Below are 22,743 nucleotides of genomic sequence, written 5' to 3' on the forward strand. Positions count from 1 at the left end.
TTAGTCATATTTGGCAACTGATCACATTGTGGCTGCTACATTTGGAGGTTTTGAGGTCATTCACGGTACACAATGAATATTCGAGGGCATGTGAAAATTTTGGTACCAATATCATGGAAGAACTCCCACGCTGCGCTGAGATATAGTGGGAGGAACACCAGGAAACTACCAAATTAGTGATAGTTGGCAACCGGTCACATTGTAGCTGCTAAATTTGGAGGTTTTGTGGTCATTCAAGTCACACAACAAATCTGCGAGGGCATTGGATAATTCTGGTACCAATATCATGGAAGAACTCCTGGCTTAATCCTCAAACTTGCAATGTCTTTTTTTCAGCAAGAAAAGAATGGTGTGTGTTGCATTGATGTTATCAGAAGTCTTCCATAAATTCCAAATCTACTTTATTTCAAAAATGGAAAATCATTGACCCCTCACCTCTCTCATGATACCATCCTTCAAGAATTTTTAAAGATATTCCATATCATCTTTGATATGCTTCATGCATACAAGGCCTTTTGAAACTAATTTGCCATGGAAATGATCAAATACCCTCAAAGACTCATTTTTTACCTTGAATGACCATGAAAACCCCAAATGTAGCAGCTACAATGTGATCTGTTGCCAAATATCACTAATTTGGTAGTTTCCTGGTGTTTCTCCCACTATATCTCAGCGCAGCGTGGGAGTTCTTCCATGATATTGGTACCAAAATGATCTGATGTCCCTAAAGATTCATTGTGTACCTTGAATGACCACAAAACCCCCAAATATAGCAGCCACAATGTTATCCGTTGCCAAATATGACTAATTTGGTAGTTTCTTGGTGTTTCTGAAACTATATCTCAGCCCACCGTGGTATTTCTTCTATGATATTGGCATCAAAATTTCCAAATGCCCTCAAAGATTCAATGTGTACCTTCAATAACCACAAAAACCCCAAATGTAGCAGCTAAAAAGTGATTGGTTGCCAAATACCACTGATTTGATAGTTCCTTGGTGTTTCTGCCACTATATCTCAGCACAGCGTGGGAGTTCTTCCATTATATTGGTACTGAAATGATCAAATGGCCTCAACGGATCATGGTGTACCTTGAGTGATCTCAAAACGGCCAAATGTAGCACCACAATGTGATCAGTTGCCAAATATCACTAATTTGGTAGTTTCTTGGTGTTTCCGCCACTATATCTCAGCGCAGCGTGGGGGTTCTTCCATGATATTGGTAGCAAAATGTTCACATGCCCTCAAAGATTCATTGTGTGCCTTGAATGACCACAAAACCCCCAAATGTAGCAGCCACCATGTGATCAGTTGCGAAATATCACTAATTTGGTAGTTTCTTGGTGTTTCTGCCACTAAATCTCAGTCCAGCATGAGAGTTCTTCCATGGTATTGGTAAAAAAATGATCAAATGGCCTCAAGGGATCATGGTGTACCTTGAGTGACCTCAAAACGGCCAAATGTAGCACCACAATGTGATCAGTTGCCAAATGTCACTAATTTGGTAGTTTCTTGGTGTTTCGGCCACTATATCTCAAAGCAGCATGGGAGTTCTTCCATCATATTGGTACAAAAATGATCAAATGGCCTCAGGCATTCATTGTGTACCTTGAATAACCACAAAACCGCCAAATGTAGCAGCCACCATGTGATCAGTTGCGAAATATCACTAATTTGGTAGTTTCTTGGTGTTTCTGCCACTAAATCTCAGTGCAGCGTGGGATTTCTTCCATGATATTGGTACCAGAATGATCACATGCCCTCAAAAATTCACGGTGTACCTTGAATGATCACAAAACCCCCAAATGTAGCAGCCACAATGTGATCAGTTGCCAAATATCACTACTTCGGTAGTTTCTTGGTGTTTCTGCCACTATATCTCAGCGCAGCATGGGAGTTCTTCCATGATATTGGTACAAAAATGATCAAATGGCCTCAAGGGATCATGGTGTACCTTGAATGACCTCAAAACGTCCAAATGTAGCAGCCACAATGTGATCAGTTGCAAAATATCACTAATTTGGTAGTTTCTTGGTGTTTCTGCCACTATATCTCAGCGCAGCGTGGGAGTTCTTCCATGATATTGGTACCAAAATGTTCACATGCCCTCAGAGATTCATTGTGTACCTTGAATGACCACAAACCCCCCAAATGTAGCAGCCACAATGTGATCAGTTGCCAAGTATCACTAATTTGGTAGTTTCTTGGTGTTTCTGCCACTATGTCTCAGCTCAGCGTGGGAGTTCTTCCATGATATTGGTACCAAAATGTTCGCATGCCCTCAACGATTCATTGAGTACCTTGAATGACCACCAAATCCCCAAATCAAGCAGCCACAATGTGATCAGTTGCCAAATATCACTAATTTGGTAGTTTCTTGGTGTTTCTGCCACTATATCTCAGCGCAGCATGGGAGTTCTTCCATGATATTGGTACCAAGCTTTCATATGCCCTCAAATATTCATTGTGTACCTTGAATGACCTCATAACAGCCAAATGTAGCAGCCACAATGTGATCAGTTGCCAAATATGACTAATTTGGTAGTTTCTTGGTGTTTCCGCCACTATATCTCAGTGCAGCATGGGAGTTCTTCCATGATATTGGTAAAAGAATGATCAAATGGCCTCAAGGGATCATGGTGTACCTTGAATGACCACAAAACCCCCAAATGTAGCAGCCACAATGTGGTCAGTTGCCAAATATCAGTAATTTGGTAGTTTCTTGGTGTTTCTCCCACTTTATCTCAGTGCAGCGCGGGATTTCTTCCATGATATTGGTAATAAAATGTTCACATGCCCTCAAAGATTTGTGGTGTACCTTGAATGACCACAAAACCCCCAAATGTAGCAGCCTCAATGTCATCAGTTGCCAAATATGACTAATTTGGTGGTTTCTTGGTGTTTCTGCCGCTATAGCCCAGCGCAGCGTGGAATTTCTTCCATGATATTGGTACCAAAATGTTCACATTCCCTCAAAGATTCATTGTGTACCTTGAATGACCTCAAAACCTCCAAACGTAGCAGCCACAATGTCATCAGTTGCCAAATATGACTAATTTGGCGGTTTCTTGGTGTTTCTGCCACTATATCTCAGCACAGCGTGGGATTTCTTCCATGATATTGGTACCAAAATGATCAAATGCGGTCAAAGATTCATTGTGTACCTTGAATGACCACAAAACCCCCAAATGTAGCAGCCACAATGTCATCAGTTGCCAAATATCACTAATGTGGTAGTTTGTTGGTGTTTCTCCCACTATATCTCAGTGCAGCTTGGGATTGCTTCCATGATATAGGTAATGAAGCGTTCAAATGCCCTCGAAGATTCATGGTGTACCTTGAATGACCACAAAACCCCCAAATGTAGCAGCCACAATGTGATCAGTTGCAAAATATCACTAATTTGGTAGTTTCCTGGTGTCTCTCCCACTATATCCCAGCGCAGCATGGGAGTTCTTCCATGATATTTGTACCAAAATATTCGCATGCCCTCAACGAGTCATTGAGTAGCTTGAATGACCACAAAACCCCCAAATGTAGCAGCCACAATGTGATCAGTTGCCAAATATCAATAATTTGGTAGTTTCTTGGTGTTTCTGCCGCTATATCTCAGTGCAGCATGGGAGTTCTTCCATGATATTGGTAAAAAAATGATCAAATGGCCTCAAGAGATCATGGTGTACCTTGAATGACCTCAAAACCTCCAAATGTAGCAGCCACAATGTCATCAGTTGCCAAATATGACTAATTTGGTGGTTTCTTGGTGTATCTGCCACTATATCTCAGTGCAGCGTGTGAGTTCTTCCATGATATTGGTACCAAAATGTTCACATGCCCTCAAAGATTCATTGTGTACCTTGAATGACCACAAAACCCCCAAATGTAGCAGCTACAATGTGATTGGTTGCCAAATATCACTAATTTGGTAGTTTCTTGGTGTTTCTGCCACAATATCTCAGCGCAGCGTGGGAGTTCGTCCATAATATTGGTACAACAATGATCAAATGCCCTCAACGGATAATGGTGTACCTTGAATGAACTCAAAACCTCCGAATGTAACAACCACAATGTGATCAGTTGCCAAATATCACTGATTTGGTAGTTTCCTGGTGTTTCTCCCACTATATCTCAGTGCAGCGTGGGAGTTCTTCCATGATATAAGAAACCTTACTCAAATCTGGTACAAATGTTAAATCAATCTCAGGCCTCGTAGAAATTTAAGATATTGGATACAATGAGTCATATATACAAGCCATTAAATTTGAACAAAATTGATGTAGCATGATATATTGAGACTGATTGTTTTTTTTTTTTTTTGGGAAAGTAGATTTCAACACTTCTGCAAGGCTCAAGTGACAATAATTTATGCCTCCTCATTCCTCCTCCCTCCTTCCCCTCCCTGCTTGACTTAACAGACTATTTTTTCTCAGGAATAATTCATATGAGTATGTAAAAATGACCTATTTGATCTGGCAAAAAAATGAAGCTTTTACTATGGTTGAAAACTAAGAAAGGAGGAAATCAAGAGAGAGATGATAGAAGTCAGATGTTGCAGGAAGGAAACAAATTAAAGAGAAATTTCAAAAAAAAAAAAAATGATCAATATAATTTGATCAATATATGCCATATTGATCAATATATGCCTTCCCAAATTCATCCATGTATGTAGTGTTTCTGAGGTTTACCTGCATAAATCCCACTTTTGGAGCGCTTTTCACTATCCAACCGGATTCCGGATCTCTTGAGCTCAATCCCGAACCCGGATCTGGACTGCGGGGTTTCCGCATTTCTCCAGATCTGCGGGGTCCGGATCAGAACCCTTGTCACGATAGCCGGTCTGTGCCGGCGATCAAGGGCTCAGAGAGCTGACTTTAAGTCAAAAAAAAAAAAACACGTGTACAAATTCATTGAGCACAGATCTTCTCTGTTACTCAACTTCAGTGAACTCCAAGGTTTGAGTTACTTGGGTGATTTATTTGTACTTAAAGAAGTTGTGCAACAGAACTCAGATTGTATTGGATGATAGGCAAGGAGCGAGGCTTTGTGTCTAGCAAAGTTTTAGGCCTTTAGGTTCTGAGGGCAAGAAACTGTGATGGTTTGAAGAAACCACCCAGCCAAACTCAGAATCTTGGCACGCCAAAAAGGGGCGATAGCGCGCAAGTCCATCCTGCCGAGGGCTATCGGAGGCTTGCTTCGCAAGACCAGACGCCCGCAGCAGCGAGGGACTTGGAAGTTCGATCCTGACCCATCTTCTACCAAGATAGTCACTGGTCATTTTTTGTACCAATAAATTTTAAGTGTTAAGCGCCTTAGAGTGTATTACTTTGTTTCTCCTTCAGTCTAGGATGAGGGTTGTTTCTTTCTACCATCGAGAGGTAAAATGCCATTTTGTTGCATGTCTCTGACCTCCTGTGCCCGCAATGTCACCATAACGTTTACATTGCGCAACATGGAGGTTTTTTCACACAGTTTCACTGGGCTTTTCCTTCAATGGAGCGCGCTAGAGTCTACAGCGCTTCAAAACTTAAACCTTGCGTCAAAATGGAGGCTCCCTCAACTTAATCCAACCAAAAAGGGTCGAGTTGGCTGGTGGTACATCATTTACGCCATTTAAGCAGCTTCGCACAAAATCAACCCCATTTTTTGGGGACAGGAACTCAGGGGTAAGTGGGTTTGCAGTAGGTGTTGAAAAAATAAGCACAAGTTAATTTACATGCGTTAATTATTAAGCTTGTTGGGTGAGCTACATACATCCAGGCGACACCTGGTCACCGGACACTTACCGCCGGGCAGCCCGGGGTTGCATGCGTTCCACGATGACGGCCCTGCAAATTGGGCAAGTGAAGGGTTCGGGTACCAAGGCTTGAAGCCAGCGCTGCAGGTTTAAAAATTCATGTCAGTGGCAGGGGGCGGGAGGGGACAAGAGTAGAAAGACTCACATGAATGCAGTCCCGGTGAAAGTGGTGGGATGGATGGCATGGCAGGAGCACAATAACAACCCCTTCGACGTATTCCTCTAAGCACACCGTGCAAAGGAGGGGCCTGCTCAGTGAAGGATCTGATTCCAAAGCCTCCAAGTCAGTGTTGACCGAGTCATTAAGCAGGCCATCCACATGCTGCCGCAACACGGCGAGCCACACAGGAGTGTTCATCAGTCGCTCGATTTCGTTTACCGAATCCTCGAATAGATGGTCAAGCCGAACCCGCGCTTCTGCAGGTAAGTTGGCGGAGACTAGGTCCATTTCCGCGATGCTACCTTCGAAAGTGTCAGAGTTCGGGATCGGGACCCCCGAACAAGAACCTTGACCCGGCGACAACCCCTCTGACCATTCCAGCCATGACCGACAACCCTGAAGCAACCACCAGCCACACCATGATCAGTAAGTTCCTACATACCTCCCAATCCAACCAGACCAATGCCTGAACCGGTTCTGAAGACAAGCAACAGTCAAAACTAACACCCTTGCCTACCGTCTTGTACAGACGATGAAAGCATGGACGAAGATCCTGCCCCAACCGGTTGCGCCCTACCAGCCGTGGCGTTTCCCTCATTCGTCTGGACCGGACTCATGTAATTGAGTTGCAAGCAGACCCTCAGCGTGTACGTTACCAAAGCAGATGTCCTACCTGCGTGATGAAGAACGGACATAAAAAGCTGACCACCTTCATCGCTCCTAGGCCATCCGACTCACTTTCTTCACGCTTCTTTCCTGCTCCTGCTCATTCATCCCAGACTCCCCATTCCTGAATCGCTCCTCTTTCCAATTGTTATCATCAGCTATCGTACGACGACCTCGCACCGTGCCTCAGCCATCCCCTTTTCCTTAAAAGCCCATCACGCGCTACTCCTTTTCATACTCTATACACTTGTGCCATACTAAATTGTACCCTGCCCTTTAAGGTACACCACCAGCCTCCTCTTTTCTTTTTCCTTCACCATAAACTGTTTGTCACTCGTGTCCTGACTTAATATGAAATAAACCCTTTAAGTCTTCCAATTCTCACAGAAAGCTTCCACCTCTTCCACTGACATAACCCTCCGGTTGGGGTCATCGCCAAGTTCTTCGAGAACTCTTTGAGAGCCCTCTGCGATACTCCGGTACACAGCCTGGTAGTCAGGAGACAAAGGCTCGATGGCCTGTTCCCAGGCGCGTCTTCGGGCATCATGTGCAGCTCGCTGCCTTGCAAGTTCCGGCGGGACTTGGTTTGGGTGAACAAAGTCCTGTTCGGCCGCCCCGTGCTCAGCATGGGGTGGCGGGGGGTTCTCCTGATCAGAGTTCTCTTCAACGTGCTCTGCGTCTGCTTCGGGTTGCATAAGGGGGGAAGGGTGAGCAGGTTCTTCAACTGGACGGAAGCCACCAGTGCTTTGTCCGGGCTGGTCATCAGCGCTGTCCGACTCGGGGGGAGTAAGGTTTGGGTCCATTGTCGTATTTATGATTCGTGAGACCGTTTTTTGCTGTAGGGCTGTTGGAAGAGGAAGAGACGTGAAGAGTTTTGCTGTTGGAGGGGTCGTGGACGTGAAGAAGCAGATGAGGAGCGATGATCGAGGTACAAATTAAACTCTTAAATAGCCTCCAGAAAGCGTTCAAGCTGAGATATTGCTGCCGCATTAATGCTACAGGGTGCATTTCCCTGTCACATTGAGGCGAGTGCAAATAGCTCTGCCCCATTATGGTACTGATCTTTCTCCAGAATGCATCCAAATGCCGGTGTCCATTGACATTATGCAAAAGCTGTGATTTTTTTGAGAAAAAGAGGTTGCAGCCGGATGTCTTTTGAGAACTGGCAGAAAAGCAATGATGATGGATTTACTTAGATTTACTTCCGCCCGAAGATGTGGATTCCGAAAGTTAATCGGAGAGAGAATGCTTTGAATTCCTGTTCAGTAGCTGAGGGAAAGCCTCATTGATGCGAATAGCTTATCAGAATCCAAGAAGGGCTCGTTCATATCGACCTCAATCCAAAATAGATTCGTCGGTTCATCGGGATTTTAGTGGGCCTCGTTGCAAACCTTGAGTTTGGATCAAGCGACTCGAACAAGAAAACGGTCCCATGAGCAGACCAGCCTTTCTGCAAGGAGTACGTAGTCGTGCACAAAGAATGAAATTTATGACACGTCACTCGCTCACTGTACCTCGACTAATAAAAGGCATCTCGAAAGACCATCAATAACAGCCGAGTCTGACTACTAACACCATATACTTACCATCCAAGAGCGGAATCCTTAAGAGGCGCCCTCCCCAATCCATCATGCGAGTCTCAAATCAGTCAAGTCGCCGGATTTGCCCAACTCAATCTTGCGGAGGCGCTTTGTGGGCGGGGGGACTTTAGCTGGCTAGGTTGGTTATCTCTAAAAAGCACAAGACACCAACTTTTGCTCCGCCCGGTGACCCATGTCATTGCAGTTCACTGAATGGGATGTTTTCAACCACAACAACTGCTTACCAAGATGTCATATGTTAAATCAGGATAGCCACAATTGCCAATTGTCTCAGAAACCATTACTCGTTTTTCCTTCAGTCTAGCATGAGAAATTTTAGAGTTTTTTTTTCCGAACAACCAGAGGCAAAAGGTTTCTTTTGCAGGGCGAGTCTGGCCGGGGCCCTCACCTAATCAGCTAGTAGCAGCGTGATCTTTTTTCGCTGTGCTTTGCTTTTAACCAAGCGCGCTAGAGTCTAGAGAGCACGAAAAATAAGAAATTGCGTGCGATTCCCAACTTTCTTAACACAGTCTGAAATCTCAAAATCAACAAGAAAGAGTGGATTGGCTAGGGGGTGCATCATTGCCGCCATCTAGGCTGATTCTCACCACAACAAATCCAACTGGTGGAATTAAAGTGAGTTGGGGTTCGTTGACCAACGACTGTGGCTCAGAAGTCAGGGCGAACAACAGAAAGGGTATGAAAGAAGACGAATTAGGGTATTTTTATATCTCAAGAAATAAAATCCAAGCAGAATTGCATGCGTTGACTATTATGCTACATATTTGTGTGAGCTACCTACACCCAGTGAGGTGACACCTGTTCGCAGGATACTTACTGACGTGGAGACAAGGGTTCTTGCACGTGCTCCACAATAATGGCTCTGCAAATGGGGCAAGTGAAGGGTTGGGGAACAAGCGCCTGGAGCCAGTCCTGCAGGTAAAATAAATCAAGTCAGTGGCAGGGTGCGGGAGGGAACTAGAGTACAAAGACTGACATGGATGCATTCCCGGTGAAAGTGGTGGGATGGATGGCATGGCAGGATCACAATGGCAACCCCTTCGACGTATTCCTCCAAGCACACCGTGCACAGGAGGGGGCTCCTGAGGAAGGAATTTGATGCGATAGCTTCCAAGTCAGTGTTAACCAAGTCATCGAGTAGGTCATTCACAAGGTCTGCCGTCATCGGGGCCGAGCCAGGCTCTTGGAGCAGTTGCATGATCTCGCTGGCCGTATCATCCATCAGAGTGCTCAGCAGGGCGCGCGTTGCCTCGGGTAAGCTGGGGGCGATCCGCTCAACCTCGCGGATACTGACTCCGAGATCGTCGATCTCCACCAACGACATCGCGGGCCCCCGGCTGGGGTCCTCGCTCAGTTCTTCGAGTATTCTGCGGGCGCCCTCCGCGATATTCCGGTACACAACTTGATGCTCGAGAGGCAGAGTGGCGAGGGCCTGTTCCCAGGCGCGTCTGCGGGCATCCGCAGCCGCTCGCCGATCAGCCAGGTCCGGCAATGCGTGTGTTTGGGGGACAACGGCCTCACCGGCCGCCTCATGCTCAGCATGGGGCGGCGGGGGGTCCTCCTCATCAGCGGTCTCTTCAAACCGCTCTGCGGCTGCTTCAGGTTCCGGATGTGGCACATGAGGCTCAGCAGGCTCTTCAACCGGACCGAGGCCGCCAGGGCCTTGTCTGGGCTGCTCATCAGCGTGGTCTGAGTCGGTAGGAGGAGAGCTCGGGTCCATTTTCGTTTTCAGGGGTTGATAGAGTGGGCTTTGCTGAAGGGCTGGCTGTGGGCAGAGGACGAGACGTGAAGAGGTTTTTCCGGCGGAGCGGTCGTTGGACGTGAAGGGAAGGTGCAAAGCAAACCGGCTGTGGTGGATGCAAACTACCCTCTTATATAGCCTCCAGAAAACTTCGGAGCTGAGCTGTTGCTGACTCTTCATGGGTGCTGGGACGGGTGCATTTCCCCGTCGCGTCGAGTCGAGTGGCAAAAGCTCTGGCCGCTGATCTTCCACCAGAATGCATCCAAATGCCGCTGTCCAATGTCATTATAGCAAACCTCTGTGGGTTTCTTGTTTTGGATCAGAAGAAAGGATGTGGTCTCCCTTTCAGAAAGGCCGGGAAAGCAATGTGGGTTGTCTGGAGACCTATGGGATTGAGGATTCCGAGTGAAGCCCGTGACTTCCTGTTCAGTCGCTGAGGGAGGAGAGACTTGCAATCCGTGCAAATATATAGCTTTACGGAATCAAAGCAGGGCTTGGTCTTTACTTGTACAGAACAGACCTCAATCAAAGATAGATTTCAGCGCTCATCAAATTCAGATTCAGTGAAGACTCGGCCTCGCCGTAAGCCTCCAGTTTGCATCAAGGTCCAAGAAATCCATGACGCGTGACTCGCTGACTATACTTGCCCAAAAGAAAGCTGTTCAGCACCCTTTGCGCACGTCAAAATGTGTTTCATGGCCATGATTGCCGGTTTTTGGTCGTATGTCTTGAGGATATTGCTTGATATCTCTCATCGTTGGACTGGAGGACTTCCCGTCAAGATTTCCCCTAGGACGGCTCGAAAGCCTGGTCAACAGCCAGGCTTTCCTCCATTGGGGTTCCATGTAGAATCTGCAAGGGCGCCAGATTGGGCGGGAAATCTTCCCTTCAACACATGGTTTGCCATGAGATCAGCGTGGTCAAGGATTTCTTCGCCGGAGCCGGCTCAGGCCGGCTCTGTGGGCACTTATCAGCCTTTCCTGGTGAGCGAGAGTGTGGGGGCAGGTTTCACTATGTAGAAACCCTCCTAACTGAGCTAAAAAAGTGCAGCAAGAACAAGAACAGGTAGCTCATTGCTCTACCAGAATAATAAAAAAAAGGATCGGGTGTGAGTTCACCGCACCCAGCTTGAATATTGCTCCGGCCAGAATTGGTCCCTCCTTGGGACTACAGCTGGTTGCACGCCGCCAGCATCAAGATGCCGGCCAAATTTTCTTGGTCTTGGAAATCCGCGAGGCTCTATCGGCGGAACCGAGGCAGCAGGTCGTTGGTGCGGGGAGTTCTGATGACGTAGTTAGGGTTTGATCGTATTACGTAAGCAGGCGGTACTTGCTTCAGCTGTTTTGTTGACCGATTTTTGGGAAGAAAGACTCCAGAAGATGAACAACTACTACCACCAACAACAACAACAACAGGAACAACAAGAACAGCCCACTATCACCATCACCGTCAGGCCGGACAAGGCAGCCTACTTTGCCGGCGAACGATTCGAGTGCACGATCGAATTCAGGGCAGCACAAACCACCGCCAACCGAGCCAGACTATCGGCAGCCTCCATCTCACCATCACCATCCACACATCCACCATCAACCCCAGCCGAGTCGGACTACTACCTCCCGCCAAGAAACTCACTCCTGCCCAAGAGACAGGGACTCATCGGATCAGCAATCCAACAACAGACCTACCATCACCGAGCGGAATCCGCAGGAAGCGCCTTCCCCAACCCATCCTGTGAGTCTTCTCAAATCAGCAGGCTCAGAACTATCCACTGACATCCATCCGCTCCAGTTAGCTTCTCCATCCAAGAGCCGCTCAGCCCAAACCACTCCTCTCGTCCGAGCCCCAACCTACCCGCGTCGCCGAAGACGGGCGGACCGGGCCCAGCGGATGGGATTGGGTCCGCAGAGCACGAGCCCGGAGGGCGCGGAAGCTACAACCATCTGAGCCAGCTCGCCACACGCAAGACATCCACGCCGACTCCCGGGACGGTGTATCCGTCGGCGACGGGCGACCAGACGTTCAACCCGCGGCGCGCCTCGCTGTTTGCCTTGGGCGCCAGTGCGCCCGCCCATCGGACCGGGTTCTCACGGACGACAGCATCGACACCAACGCGGCCCGAGCGATCTTCGACGGCGTTACTGGGATGGACCTACTGCCAACTCGAAGGCTATTTCGAGATCTCCCCCAAACACTTCGACCTCGCCCAGTTCGACGCCCTCCACCATCCCCAGACGCGCGGCGGAGGAACACTCCTCGACGACCACCATCACCTCTCACACTCCCGTCGCAACTCCGCCTCCTGGATCGGCTGGCTCTTCGGCGCCGCCCCTAACCCCAACCACTACCCCGGCTCCCCCTCCTCCTCAGCATCATCAACACCCCCGAATCGGTTCCCAGTATTCAAGAACCCTATCAGTCTTTTGGACGTCGATGTCCGGCTCGAACCCGGCCAAACTCGCTCCTGTCAGCCCCCCTCTCTCTCTTGCTTCTCTTCCTCTATTTCAAGACCGTCCCCGACTTATCTCTTGTGTCATCATCTTCCAAGAACTCCTAACTTACACCATGTTTGTCAAAACACAAAGACTCGTTTGCGATCGACCTTCCGGTCGTCTTGCCGCCGACCCACCGGGGCAAGCTGATCAAGTTCAACTACGAGCTCATCGTCGGCACCAATCTCCTGTCATCGGCAGACGCTTCGTCGCCGACGAGCGAGTTCGGGAACGGGTACCGCGCTGGCCGCGGCTCCACCCCCGCCCTCTCCGCCGACCCGGCCAGGACCCGCTTCTCGACGCCCTCGGCCTTCAATCTGCGCCCCCAAGAGCACAAAAACCAGACGTTCAGGGTGCCCATCCGAGTCTTCAATCACGTCTACCGTTGGTATATATCTCTCTCTCTTTGCCCCCCCTTGTCCTCCATTTTTTCGAACACCTCTTCCTGACTGCGCGGGAGTGCCGGGTTGTTAGTGAACGAAACAAAGCCCTTCTACGACCTCTTCCAGCCGATCATCGTGGCGCGAGACATGGCTCAGACCCGCCGCATCCTCGTGCCGACGACGACGGCGGGGGAGGGCCACTCCGGGAAGTCCCCGTCAAAGGCCACGAAGAAGACGGACCAGTCAGCGGCCGTCGGCGACAATACTTTGGGCGGGCTGGCCGGACTGGAAAGTTACGCCTTGGAGCTTCTCAACGGCGCGGCGGCGACGGGGCGGGGGAATGACGGCATCAATCCTCCCCTACCCGCTCCAGATGGAAACCCTCCTGCTCCGGCGCGTCAGGAAGACGAATGGGGCGAGGAGTTGGACGAGGGATGCATTGCGGCAGTCGAGATCGTCTCCCGCTCGGCGCCCAAAGGTGCGCACAACCATCGCCCAACTTTGGCCCCATGGGCCGGATATTGACGGATGATGATGTATGTTGTGTAGTGTCGTTTGATATCAACAAGGACGGACGCTTAGTGGCCCATCTGACGCTAGTGAAGTCGACCTACCGCCAGGGGGAGACGATCGAAGGGACGATCGAGATGAACGGGAGCACTCCCGCGCGGGAGGGGGGGCGGGTGGTGCGATGGGGGATCAGTCTGGAGACGCTCGAGAGTCTTCTGCCTCCCTCCACAGCTGAGGGGGCGGACGGGAAACGGCGGACGGTGCGTAAGGTGTATGCGGAGAGCGAGGAGATGGTGATCGATTGTAGACGGGCACGGTTCGCGCTCGTCGTCCCCCGCGACCCTGCACCCGCATTTACCACCTCCCTCGTCTCGCTGGTCTGGACCATCAAGCTGCGCTTCCTCTTCGTCCCTTGTCCGCCGCCCTTCATCGGCACCCATCTCGTGCCCCTAGACGCCGCACAGGGCACGTTCATGGCCGCCCCTCATCTCGGCTTCCTCGCCTCCCACCCGCCCCCATCCTCGCTTCCGCCCCCCGTCCCCATCGCCCCTCCGCCCGGCCGGCCTGCGCCCTCCGTCTCCGTCTCCGTCGCGCCCTCGCCTCCGCCCCTCCGCCCACTCCCCTCCACTAATGATAACCCTCTCCACCACTCTGACGCCCCCTTCCCCCGCCGGACAAAAGAGATGCTCTCGGAGCTCTTCCAGTGCGACCTCCCCATCACCATCCTGCCCTCCACCACCCCCTTCCTACCCCCCGTCCACCACTTCGCTCTCTAATCCCTCACCCCCCCTCTCCTCCCTTTCTTTAAGTTTCATGCACGTAGATCTTTCGACGCTTCTTGCTGTAGCTGTAGTCGTGATGCCATGTGTACAACTATTGCGTGAGCAGACGGTGCGCCAGCGGCACAGACCCTGGACGGCCTGCTGCCGTCGTGGGTGTTTTTGGGTATCCCGGGCTCCCGATGCATGTGCTTGATGGCAGCCCCCATGCAATCCTTGTTTCTTGCTCTCTCTCAACGAGGCTTGCAGGCGTGTGGATCAAGAGCGGGTGGGTGTCCGTCCTTCGAGGCGTGGAGATCCGGCGGGGCTCTCTCTGTGTGGGCCTGCGTAGCTTAGAGGAGAGGCTTAGGGGCCGTGCAGACACAGGAAGGATCTTCACTCCCAAAAACACACAAACACAGCTTAAAAATCAGCATCATGCGTGCACAGAAATCTGGGTAGACAGGTTTATTGCAACCCCGCATGGTCTCTGTATCACAGAGATTTAAAAGAATCTTGAATTGTGATTTATTGCCTAGAAGAAGCCAACACAATTGGAATAGAAACAATCAGAAATGAACAAGTGATGAGATGAAAAGAAAGAAGAAGAAAAATAGAAAGAACCAACATTGAGACAAGCATAAACATGTAAGAAGGCAGACTAGAGAAGATAATTAAGGAAGTTGAGACTAGGAAGGGCTGAACAAGAGTGTTAGTTGAGAGCTGCAATGACCATTGGGGAGTGGAGTGGAATTTTACCAGACAGGAAGGAAAATATGAGGGAGAGGAAACAATAAGAAGAAAGAAGAATGAATAATGAGATGAGATTGATCTAGGGATTGAGGTTGAGTGATGATTGAGATTGAGTTGATTGAAGAGTAAAGTCAATGTGTGCGCACTGCGGGTCTAGACAGGAATGTTGGAGTTGAAGTTGAGGTAGATGAGAGCAGTGAAGGTGTGACAGGACTGTGAATTTTACAAGAGGTTTACCTGCAAAAACCTGCATCTGGCCTGAGAGCCCCAGGAATATCAGCCTGTATCAGGCTTTTTTCTTTCTTGTAAATCAACTGTCAGCCCGCTCAGTTTGCCCCTCTGGACTTAAGAAGTGCTTGTGAGCACTTCCGGCATATTTGGCTGGGTTAAAGTCATCCTAGTTTAACTGGGATGAACTTGACCCATTTAAAATGGGTTGATCTCAACCAATGAAATATAAGCCCAAGGGACCTTGGACTTCAATTTCATTAGTTGAGATCAACCAAGTTTAAGTTGGTTGAGTGCATCCCAGTTTAACTGGGATTACCAAAAAAAATCATAAATACATGTGGCTTTGTATCAAAAGCTGTTTCAATCTATTGAGAGGCAGTGGAATACTGCATTCTTGCTTACATCAGCTGACCTTCATCTCAAAAAGAGACCTTTTTCTAACTGCTCTCCAGGCCATGAACCAAGAGCTATCCTACTGTGACTGCTGCCATTTTGAAGAGGGGAAGCACAACTTTTGACTGTTACAGGGGCGGGAGCCATTTCCTGTGGGAAGTCACCCGCAAAAAGCTCAAACTGTATGTGGGGCTCTCACCTAAAAAAACAGGGATTGCGTGCAACTTCCTCCCTGACGGGAGGTCGCACTTCAGGCCCCGGCGCAAAAAGGTTGTGCCTCCATGGCGTTCTCACGGGCTCCTGCTCCGGTCAAAAGGCAAAAGATATCCGACACCAACGAGATTCGAACTCGCGCAGGTAAACCTACCGCCTTAGCAGGACGGCTCCTTAACCACTCGGACATAGTGTCTTGGGATGACGATTGCTCGCTGTCTTCACCATAGGTCCCCGTCATATTATGGCACATGCAAGTACCCTCGCGGTCCCCTGCTGCCGACTGCGGGTCTGAGGATACTGCGCAATAGGTTTGACAAAAAACGAGCAGGTCGGTCCGCACGGCCTGGCCGATACATCCGACTCGTGCCATCGATCTGCCCGATTCCCTCATCCCAATTCAAAATGGTCAGCCCTCGACGTTTCTCCTCACATCCCTCAACGCCTCCCACACCCATTCCGAAGTATGGATGAACATGCCGCTGATGACTCAACTGATCTCCCCCGATAGACGCTCGCGGTAGATCTCCTCAACCCCTCGGCCGAACAAGAACGACGAAAGCACAAGTTGAAAAGACTGGTGCAGAGCCCCAACTCTTACTTCATGGATGTCAAGTGTCCTGGTAGGCATCCAGGAACTCGCTTCGTCGCTCTCGTAACACCAATCTCATCGTGTCGTTTATTTGTCCTCAGGTTGTTTCAACATCACCACCGTCTTCTCACACGCTCAAACCGTCGTTCTTTGCGGATCTTGCGCCACTGTTCTTTGCCAGCCCACCGGAGGAAAAGCTCGTCTGACCGAAGGTACTTAGCTCCGTCTACCTTGGCCCTCTGCTCAACAGTCGTTGACCTTGTCCTCATGATCCTCCCTCCTCCCACTTTAGGTTGCTCATTCCGAAGAAAAAATTAAATGCATTACCATGTAAACAATTCAACAGTGCCTTCTGGCCTTGGCTTCCCTTCTGTCTCATTCGCAGGATGCTCGGATGACAGCTGAAATCTATGAGGGCCTTGTGACTACCATGATTGTTTTTCTCAGTCTTCTGATTTAATGCTACTCTGCAACGTGAATGGTTCAATAACGCACTCGTCTGATCGTCAGCGATATCTATGTACCCCGTTACCCAACTGTAGCTTATTATCTGTGTCCTCCCGTGAGTCTCAATTGTCCCTGGCAGTATACGTCGACTGGGCTGCAGCAAGCGAGCATTACATACTGTTGTGCATGTCTTCGACACGCTTCATATGACACATGCAAGTTCATTATAGCAGCATAGACCATCACACCTGCGTCCGCTTGACCCAAAGCAGAGGACTCCATTGGCCCTGATCTGTGTCTTCCTGTACAACTTGTCGTTATGTGAGTATGGAGAGTGCATGGCCCACTGAGTTGCACAATTGTACAAGCTGAACAACTGGTGCGACAAATCCCTAGAAGACAAGACGGTCTTGCTAGCTATTTGCATCACAGCTTCTCCTGCTTGGCAATGCAATTATTCGATATGAATAGTCGCAAGAGGATACTCACGAAACTGATTCGTGCATATTGCAGACAACAAAGTGCGACCCTACTTTGTGCTACATACAGGTTAATCGGGAATTGGTAGATGCATAAATATTTAATGAATACAAAGCAGATTCCGATTTTCATGAAGACGGGCTGGGTTTATTTCATAGCTTCTGGGTGTTTGGTACATACCAAGAAGAGCTGTTTTGTATAACGACCATTTGCCACGAAAGGCGGCTGCAACCGAGCACAACTGTTGCGTTTTCCGCGTGATTCTATTGAAACTACTGCTCACATTAAGCCTCAACTTCGTAATCGTGGTTGCTCATAACGGCAACCCGCCACCCGCCCTGACATGGTTGCACCGAGACCTTGGTGCTTATTGCCCAAAACATCATATGTATAGGGGTTGTAGATGCATCGGATGGCGGCGCCTACCGAGTAGCACCATGGAGCAGACACTCGTCAAGAGTGTGATACATAAAGCACAATGGCTGTCTCACATTGACCACGGGTCTTTAAGCTCCCAAAAAATTCACCATCTTTCCCATAATCTTCATCCCAACTAGCTTATCATAATATCCTCATTTGTGCATCGAGTGTTTCGGGTATACACAAAAGCTCTAGGGAAACAACAAACATGGGACTCAAAGCTAATACTCCAGTACTCGGCATCTTCTTAACACTCTGTCTCACCTTCATCAGTTCAAGGTGCAGCAGCCGATCGAAACAAGGTCACATATCTCAGCCCAGCGGAAACCAGATCATTAAAATGGCCGTTCAACCCCAGTGCGGTGATTTATCCTCTGATAAGTTTGTTAACTTCAACACGGGTATCAACCTCGATCAGATCAAGGTAATGTCTGCTACATTGCTAGCTGCTCTCCAGGTATCGCGATCAAGCATGCTGAATCCCGGTATCTCAGACTATTTACAGCTTCGGGGACAGCTGGACTACGAATGGGAATAGCGAGGGTGGGGTTGCCAAACCCGCGGTTGCCAAAGGTGATAGTTCGTTGTATGGATTGTGAGCCAGCGCAAGTTTTCTTAGGTTGGTGTGGTCAATGGTAATCTCACTAGAATCTATCTTTCTCAAAGGCGTCCAACCAATGGTCCAGTGTGGACCGAAGATCTAGCCTCTGATGGCAAAATACTCAAGAACTATGCCGTCGGGGGTGCTACTCTGGACCATAATTTGTGGAAAGCAAGAGTAAGTTCCTTACAATTTTCCTCTCCGGCTTGAATGTCGCACGCAGTGTAGGTCCCTAGGAACAAGGACAGAAACTATGCTTGCCGAGGTGATTTGAAAGTGCGTACTAACTAAGCCCTTTTCTCTTTCCTGGTGCTTCACAGGCAACAAAAACCGACATGATCGGTCATGTGGACAACTTCCTCAAGCAAAAACTGACCGTAGACTCCGATTCGTGAGCTTTTATTCCCAGAAACTGTATCTTGATACGGAAGCCAGGGTGATCTGACAGCTACAATGAATCTTCAGGAGTTTGGCCACAATATTTTACGGTATCAATGACTACTCCGCGTCCCTCCAAGGGCCAGGTAACTTCGAGGATGCCGAAAAACAGCTTCTCAACCAGACGGAACGATTGATAAACGCAGGAATAAAAAAGTTCATTGTTGTCTGTAAGTACTTTTGAATCAGTTCTATCATTCAACTTTGTGACAGAACTTTTTGTAAATTTTTGACAAATCAATCTCTGCCTTTGCAACAGCACCTCCTTTCGACAAAAAACAAATTAAATCTTTTGAAAGTTCAACATGGAATGGTTTCAAAAAGCTCAAAGAATCAAAGAATATTGAATTCGCATACATTGATTTAGTTGCCCTGTTTTCGGCTATTCTAGCCAACCCCAGTTCATTTGGGTAAGCTTTTTTTGTTCAAAAACAGCTTTCATCGATCGTTTTGTTTTATGTATAATAAAATTTCTGTCTTTTATATACCCACATCAGAGCTGACTGATTATGAGTATGGTATGCTTGTAGATATCAATCGGTTGAGTCTTGTCTAAAGTCTTTGCAAACAACGGTCGGTAGATGTAAAAATCCCGAAGTATACTTGGTGAGTGGTATTTGTAGATGTCGCCAAGAAATTTGTTCTTTCGCTAACCCGCGCCCAAAATTCCGATAGTATTGGATACCATCGCATCCACAAGTCCAGACACACCGCTTGATTGCTGATTGGGTTCGCGCGGTCTTAAAAAATTGCCAACAAAAAAGTAGCAACAGAAGCAAATATGCGCGCATTCGAAGGTCCATTGGCGATCGAAGTCCGGAGTCGTTTTCATCGTCCCCACTATAATTTTCATCCCCTCATTCTGTCTCAAAACTGTGAAGCTTGATGGACCTTATTGAATAAGGATGTGAATTTCATTCTGAAGGACGTGTAAATAATCCCATGCCATGTCTCATCCTGTAGCACTGTGTCCACCGTGTATATCAGAATAATATGTATCAACATTCTGTTTCACCTTGACTTGTTCTGAATTTCTCATAACAGAGCATGTCTCTTCCTCTGTAACTGTGGGAACCCTGTTGGAATTTCACGTCTCCGTCTCTTTTCTCTCCCCTGTAACCCATCTGTCACTCATTCCTTCTCCTCCAGATGAATATTCATTTCCACCTTCTGTCCCACATCTTGTCCCACATTTGTAAGAGCGTAAATATCAAGTCAGACTAGGAATGAAAGATCATCAGTTCCTGCGCCTTTTCCCTGAGACCCTCGAGTCTCTTGTAGTGAGAGCATTTTTCCCTCTCACAAGCTAGCAGCCTAGCCCTCTTTGAGGGCTTCCTTGTTTTGTGTTTCTGCCTCGAGCTTTCTTCCTCAGGCTTGTTTTTCGCTCTTCCCATCGGCTCCGAGTCCAAAATTCTTCAAACCCTGGTGGTATGGAAATTCTTGTGATCAGTGGTTGAAATAATTATGTAGCAACATACATGCATGCAACCAAAACATGGTAGGAATCAATATCACAGCCCAGCTTTGGAATACTTCATCTGTGAATTCATGATTTTCTACTTTCTCCAAATGTTAAACGTTACAGTTGGAAAAAATGTGTCTTGGTTCAACACTTGACACCAGGGGGAATCTCTGACACTCTCTACAGTGTGCCAGACTGTCATTCCAGCTGTACTATGATGTAAGGATTGCATTTGGGACCCAGGTACCTGGTCAATTTATGACCAAGATTTGGCACTTGGTACCGCCTGGGCGGGTAGAGGCAGTACTTGCTGATGTGGTGTGTCTTCTTTGCTTGCAGTTGGAGGCCATGATCAATGGTTTGGGGGAGAAGTTGATGATGGGGGTGGATTATGTTGGCTCAGATTTGGTTTACACCCAACCAAGTTCCCTGATAGTGGAAAATTGGAGGTGTTGGAGTGTGGGGTGTACAAACTCCACATTTGGAGTATCAGGGAGTCAAGAGGAGGTTGGGGAGGAGTACATGCAATCAAGGATTTTCACCCTCAACAGATTAAGAGTCATCTGTCTACCGATTCGCTAGCCTACTCGACTTCACAACTCGACACTTTAGGCGGGATCTTCCCGGTGCATGGTTAACACCCGACGTGATCGACCTGAATTGACGGGACCACTTCCTCCGCCGACAAGAGCGAAACGGCCGAAGCAAACAAAAGCTTATAAGGAACTCCTGCGATTACCACCGCTACCTCCATCTCCGGTCGACGACAAACCGGACCCGTTAGAACAAGATCGACCACCTTCACCTTTCATCTCGACAATCTCGTACATTTTCTCTAAGGTATTGACTCGGCACATCGACGAAAACACATCAACATCAACTTCTGCTCCAACTGATGATCGGGTCATTAATAATCCTTTCGGCCTACCCTTATCCATTGTTATTCCCATACCTGAATATTGGCCTAAGACAAATATACCGCGAGGGACATCACCTCTTCAACCTCCATCGTCTCCATCTTCTACGGTCTCTGAGATTCCAATCATACCTGAATCACCCCTCTTCCCCATGTCCCAGTCAGCCGCGTCCGAGATATCGCCTAAGAACAAGTTCTTGCAACAACCGAGTATCTACAAGGCCGATGTCGAGCAACTATTGGCCAATGGTTCAAACTTCAACAAATGGAAACACGGCCTTACCCGGGTCATTCTTCTCACACTTGGCCACGCAAATTTCTTCGACAAAGTGGAAAATTACATCAAGCTATCGGCACAAGAGAACACCTGCCTCCTTTTTCTCATTCAAATCACGGTACATGACGAATTATCTTCCTTGGTTGACCAATTCACTACCGGTACCGGAGCCTACGAAGCGGTTCAGTCCAACTTTCAGGGGACCATTCGTTTCCGTCAGATCAAACTTATCGACAAACTTTTGGAATTGCGTGTGTCCGGCCCTACTACCGAACCTTCCCAAATACCCGGTCTGTTTAATAAGACATCCGATATATTTTCCGATCTACAAAAGGTCGGTGCTCCACTCTCACCACTTGTGGAGAGCCTCGTGCTTCAAAGTATTGTTCCACCTCCGTCGTCCATGTCTCGATCCCAGCTCTTCCAGAACATCTCCTTGCAACTTGGTGCCAAAGCCGACGTCACTGCACGGGATATACAAGCCATCATCACATTGGCGTACGGTGAATCTCTACGATTCTGTTTGACTGGTCCGACAGTTCCATCGGTTTTCCAAACGGGGCCGAGCCAGATGGCAGCCAACCCATGGGGTGCCCCACACCAAAACTTTGGACACAACCAACAAAACCGACATCAACGTAACATTCCGAACCCTTGACAACAAAACTACTCATTCCAACAACCACAACTGCCCAACAATAACACTTGCAATCAGAACGTTGGCCGACCGGGTAATCCAACCCTCGACGACATTGCGGCTGCCATCAACAACATTCGCAAGGGTAACACTGGACCCAGCGATCCCAATCTTCTTGCAGGGAGACCTTGTGTTTACTGCGGGGGCACGGGTTATTGGAGGTCGACTTGTCCAACCCTCCGCAGAGACGCCGGTCTGCAACAACCCAATACCCCCGTCAATGGTCGCCCCGTTTCTGGTTTCGCCCGCCAAGCCGCACTTCCGAACGACCCACCCACTCGGCCTGATGAATTTCCGGCAGTTTGATCGGCAGTGGGTGCGGATGCGACAAGTGTTGCTGGCGCAGGCACGGTTTTGGATTCTGGGGCGACCCACCACGTGAGCGGCTCTTTCCGTGACTTTTCTTTTCTGACAGCTTTAAAACCTCCATTGAGACTGAATCTCGCTTCGTCAAACGGTTATATGACTGCAACACACAGTGGTCACCTCAAGATAACCAATGGGGCTGGTACACTAGCGGTACCGAAGGTCCTGTACAGCCCGGACATGACAGGAACACTCCTTAGCCTAGGACAGTTCATCGATTCCGGTTTTCGGCCGGTATTCCTTCCAAATAACGACATCCGGCTACTTTCTTCCTTTGTATCTATCACGGCCACATATCGCAACCGCTCTTGGTTTATCTCGTCCGGGGCTTTCGAACCCGTTCATTCATCTATCAAG

At 48.5% G+C, this 22,743-nt stretch overlaps 5 protein-coding genes across 5 annotated transcripts; 3 read left to right on the top strand and 2 right to left on the bottom strand.

Annotated features, from left to right (window-relative positions):
- Positions 1 to 5,777: 5,777 nt before the first annotated feature.
- On the bottom strand, positions 5,778 to 7,421 carry PtA15_6A504 (uncharacterized protein; the record flags this gene model as incomplete). Its single annotated transcript, XM_053170217.1, has 3 exons — positions 5,778 to 5,873; positions 5,938 to 6,250; positions 7,030 to 7,421. The coding sequence occupies 3 exons, from the start codon at positions 7,419 to 7,421 to the stop codon at positions 5,778 to 5,780; spliced, it is 801 nt and encodes a 266-aa protein (XP_053021430.1).
- Positions 7,422 to 8,923: 1,502 nt separating this feature from the next.
- PtA15_6A505 (uncharacterized protein) lies at positions 8,924 to 9,939 on the bottom strand (the record flags this gene model as incomplete). The annotated part of the gene is made up of 3 exons (XM_053170218.1): positions 8,924 to 8,975; positions 9,037 to 9,131; positions 9,196 to 9,939. 3 exons carry the CDS (start codon positions 9,937 to 9,939, stop codon positions 8,924 to 8,926), a joined length of 891 nt encoding a protein of 296 aa, XP_053021431.1.
- Positions 9,940 to 11,158: 1,219 nt separating this feature from the next.
- Positions 11,159 to 14,118, top strand: PtA15_6A506 (uncharacterized protein; the record flags this gene model as incomplete). Its single annotated transcript, XM_053170219.1, has 6 exons — positions 11,159 to 11,226; positions 11,414 to 11,691; positions 11,749 to 12,423; positions 12,543 to 12,833; positions 12,924 to 13,310; positions 13,382 to 14,118. The coding sequence occupies 6 exons, from the start codon at positions 11,159 to 11,161 to the stop codon at positions 14,116 to 14,118; spliced, it is 2,436 nt and encodes an 811-aa protein (XP_053021432.1).
- A 1,977-nt stretch (positions 14,119 to 16,095) lies between these two features.
- On the top strand, positions 16,096 to 16,600 carry PtA15_6A507 (uncharacterized protein; the record flags this gene model as incomplete). The annotated part of the gene is made up of 4 exons (XM_053170220.1): positions 16,096 to 16,098; positions 16,202 to 16,313; positions 16,384 to 16,494; positions 16,575 to 16,600. The coding sequence occupies 4 exons, from the start codon at positions 16,096 to 16,098 to the stop codon at positions 16,598 to 16,600; spliced, it is 252 nt and encodes an 83-aa protein (XP_053021433.1).
- Positions 16,601 to 17,837: 1,237 nt separating this feature from the next.
- PtA15_6A508 (uncharacterized protein) lies at positions 17,838 to 19,514 on the top strand (the record flags this gene model as incomplete). The annotated part of the gene is made up of 8 exons (XM_053170221.1): positions 17,838 to 18,053; positions 18,124 to 18,224; positions 18,296 to 18,407; positions 18,551 to 18,621; positions 18,696 to 18,838; positions 18,928 to 19,078; positions 19,199 to 19,274; positions 19,344 to 19,514. The coding sequence occupies 8 exons, from the start codon at positions 17,838 to 17,840 to the stop codon at positions 19,512 to 19,514; spliced, it is 1,041 nt and encodes a 346-aa protein (XP_053021434.1).
- Positions 19,515 to 22,743: the final 3,229 nt, after the last annotated feature.

The sequence above is a fragment of the Puccinia triticina genome, chromosome 6A (genome assembly GCF_026914185.1).
Source record: "Puccinia triticina chromosome 6A, complete sequence".
Classification (NCBI taxonomy): domain Eukaryota; kingdom Fungi; phylum Basidiomycota; class Pucciniomycetes; order Pucciniales; family Pucciniaceae; genus Puccinia; species Puccinia triticina.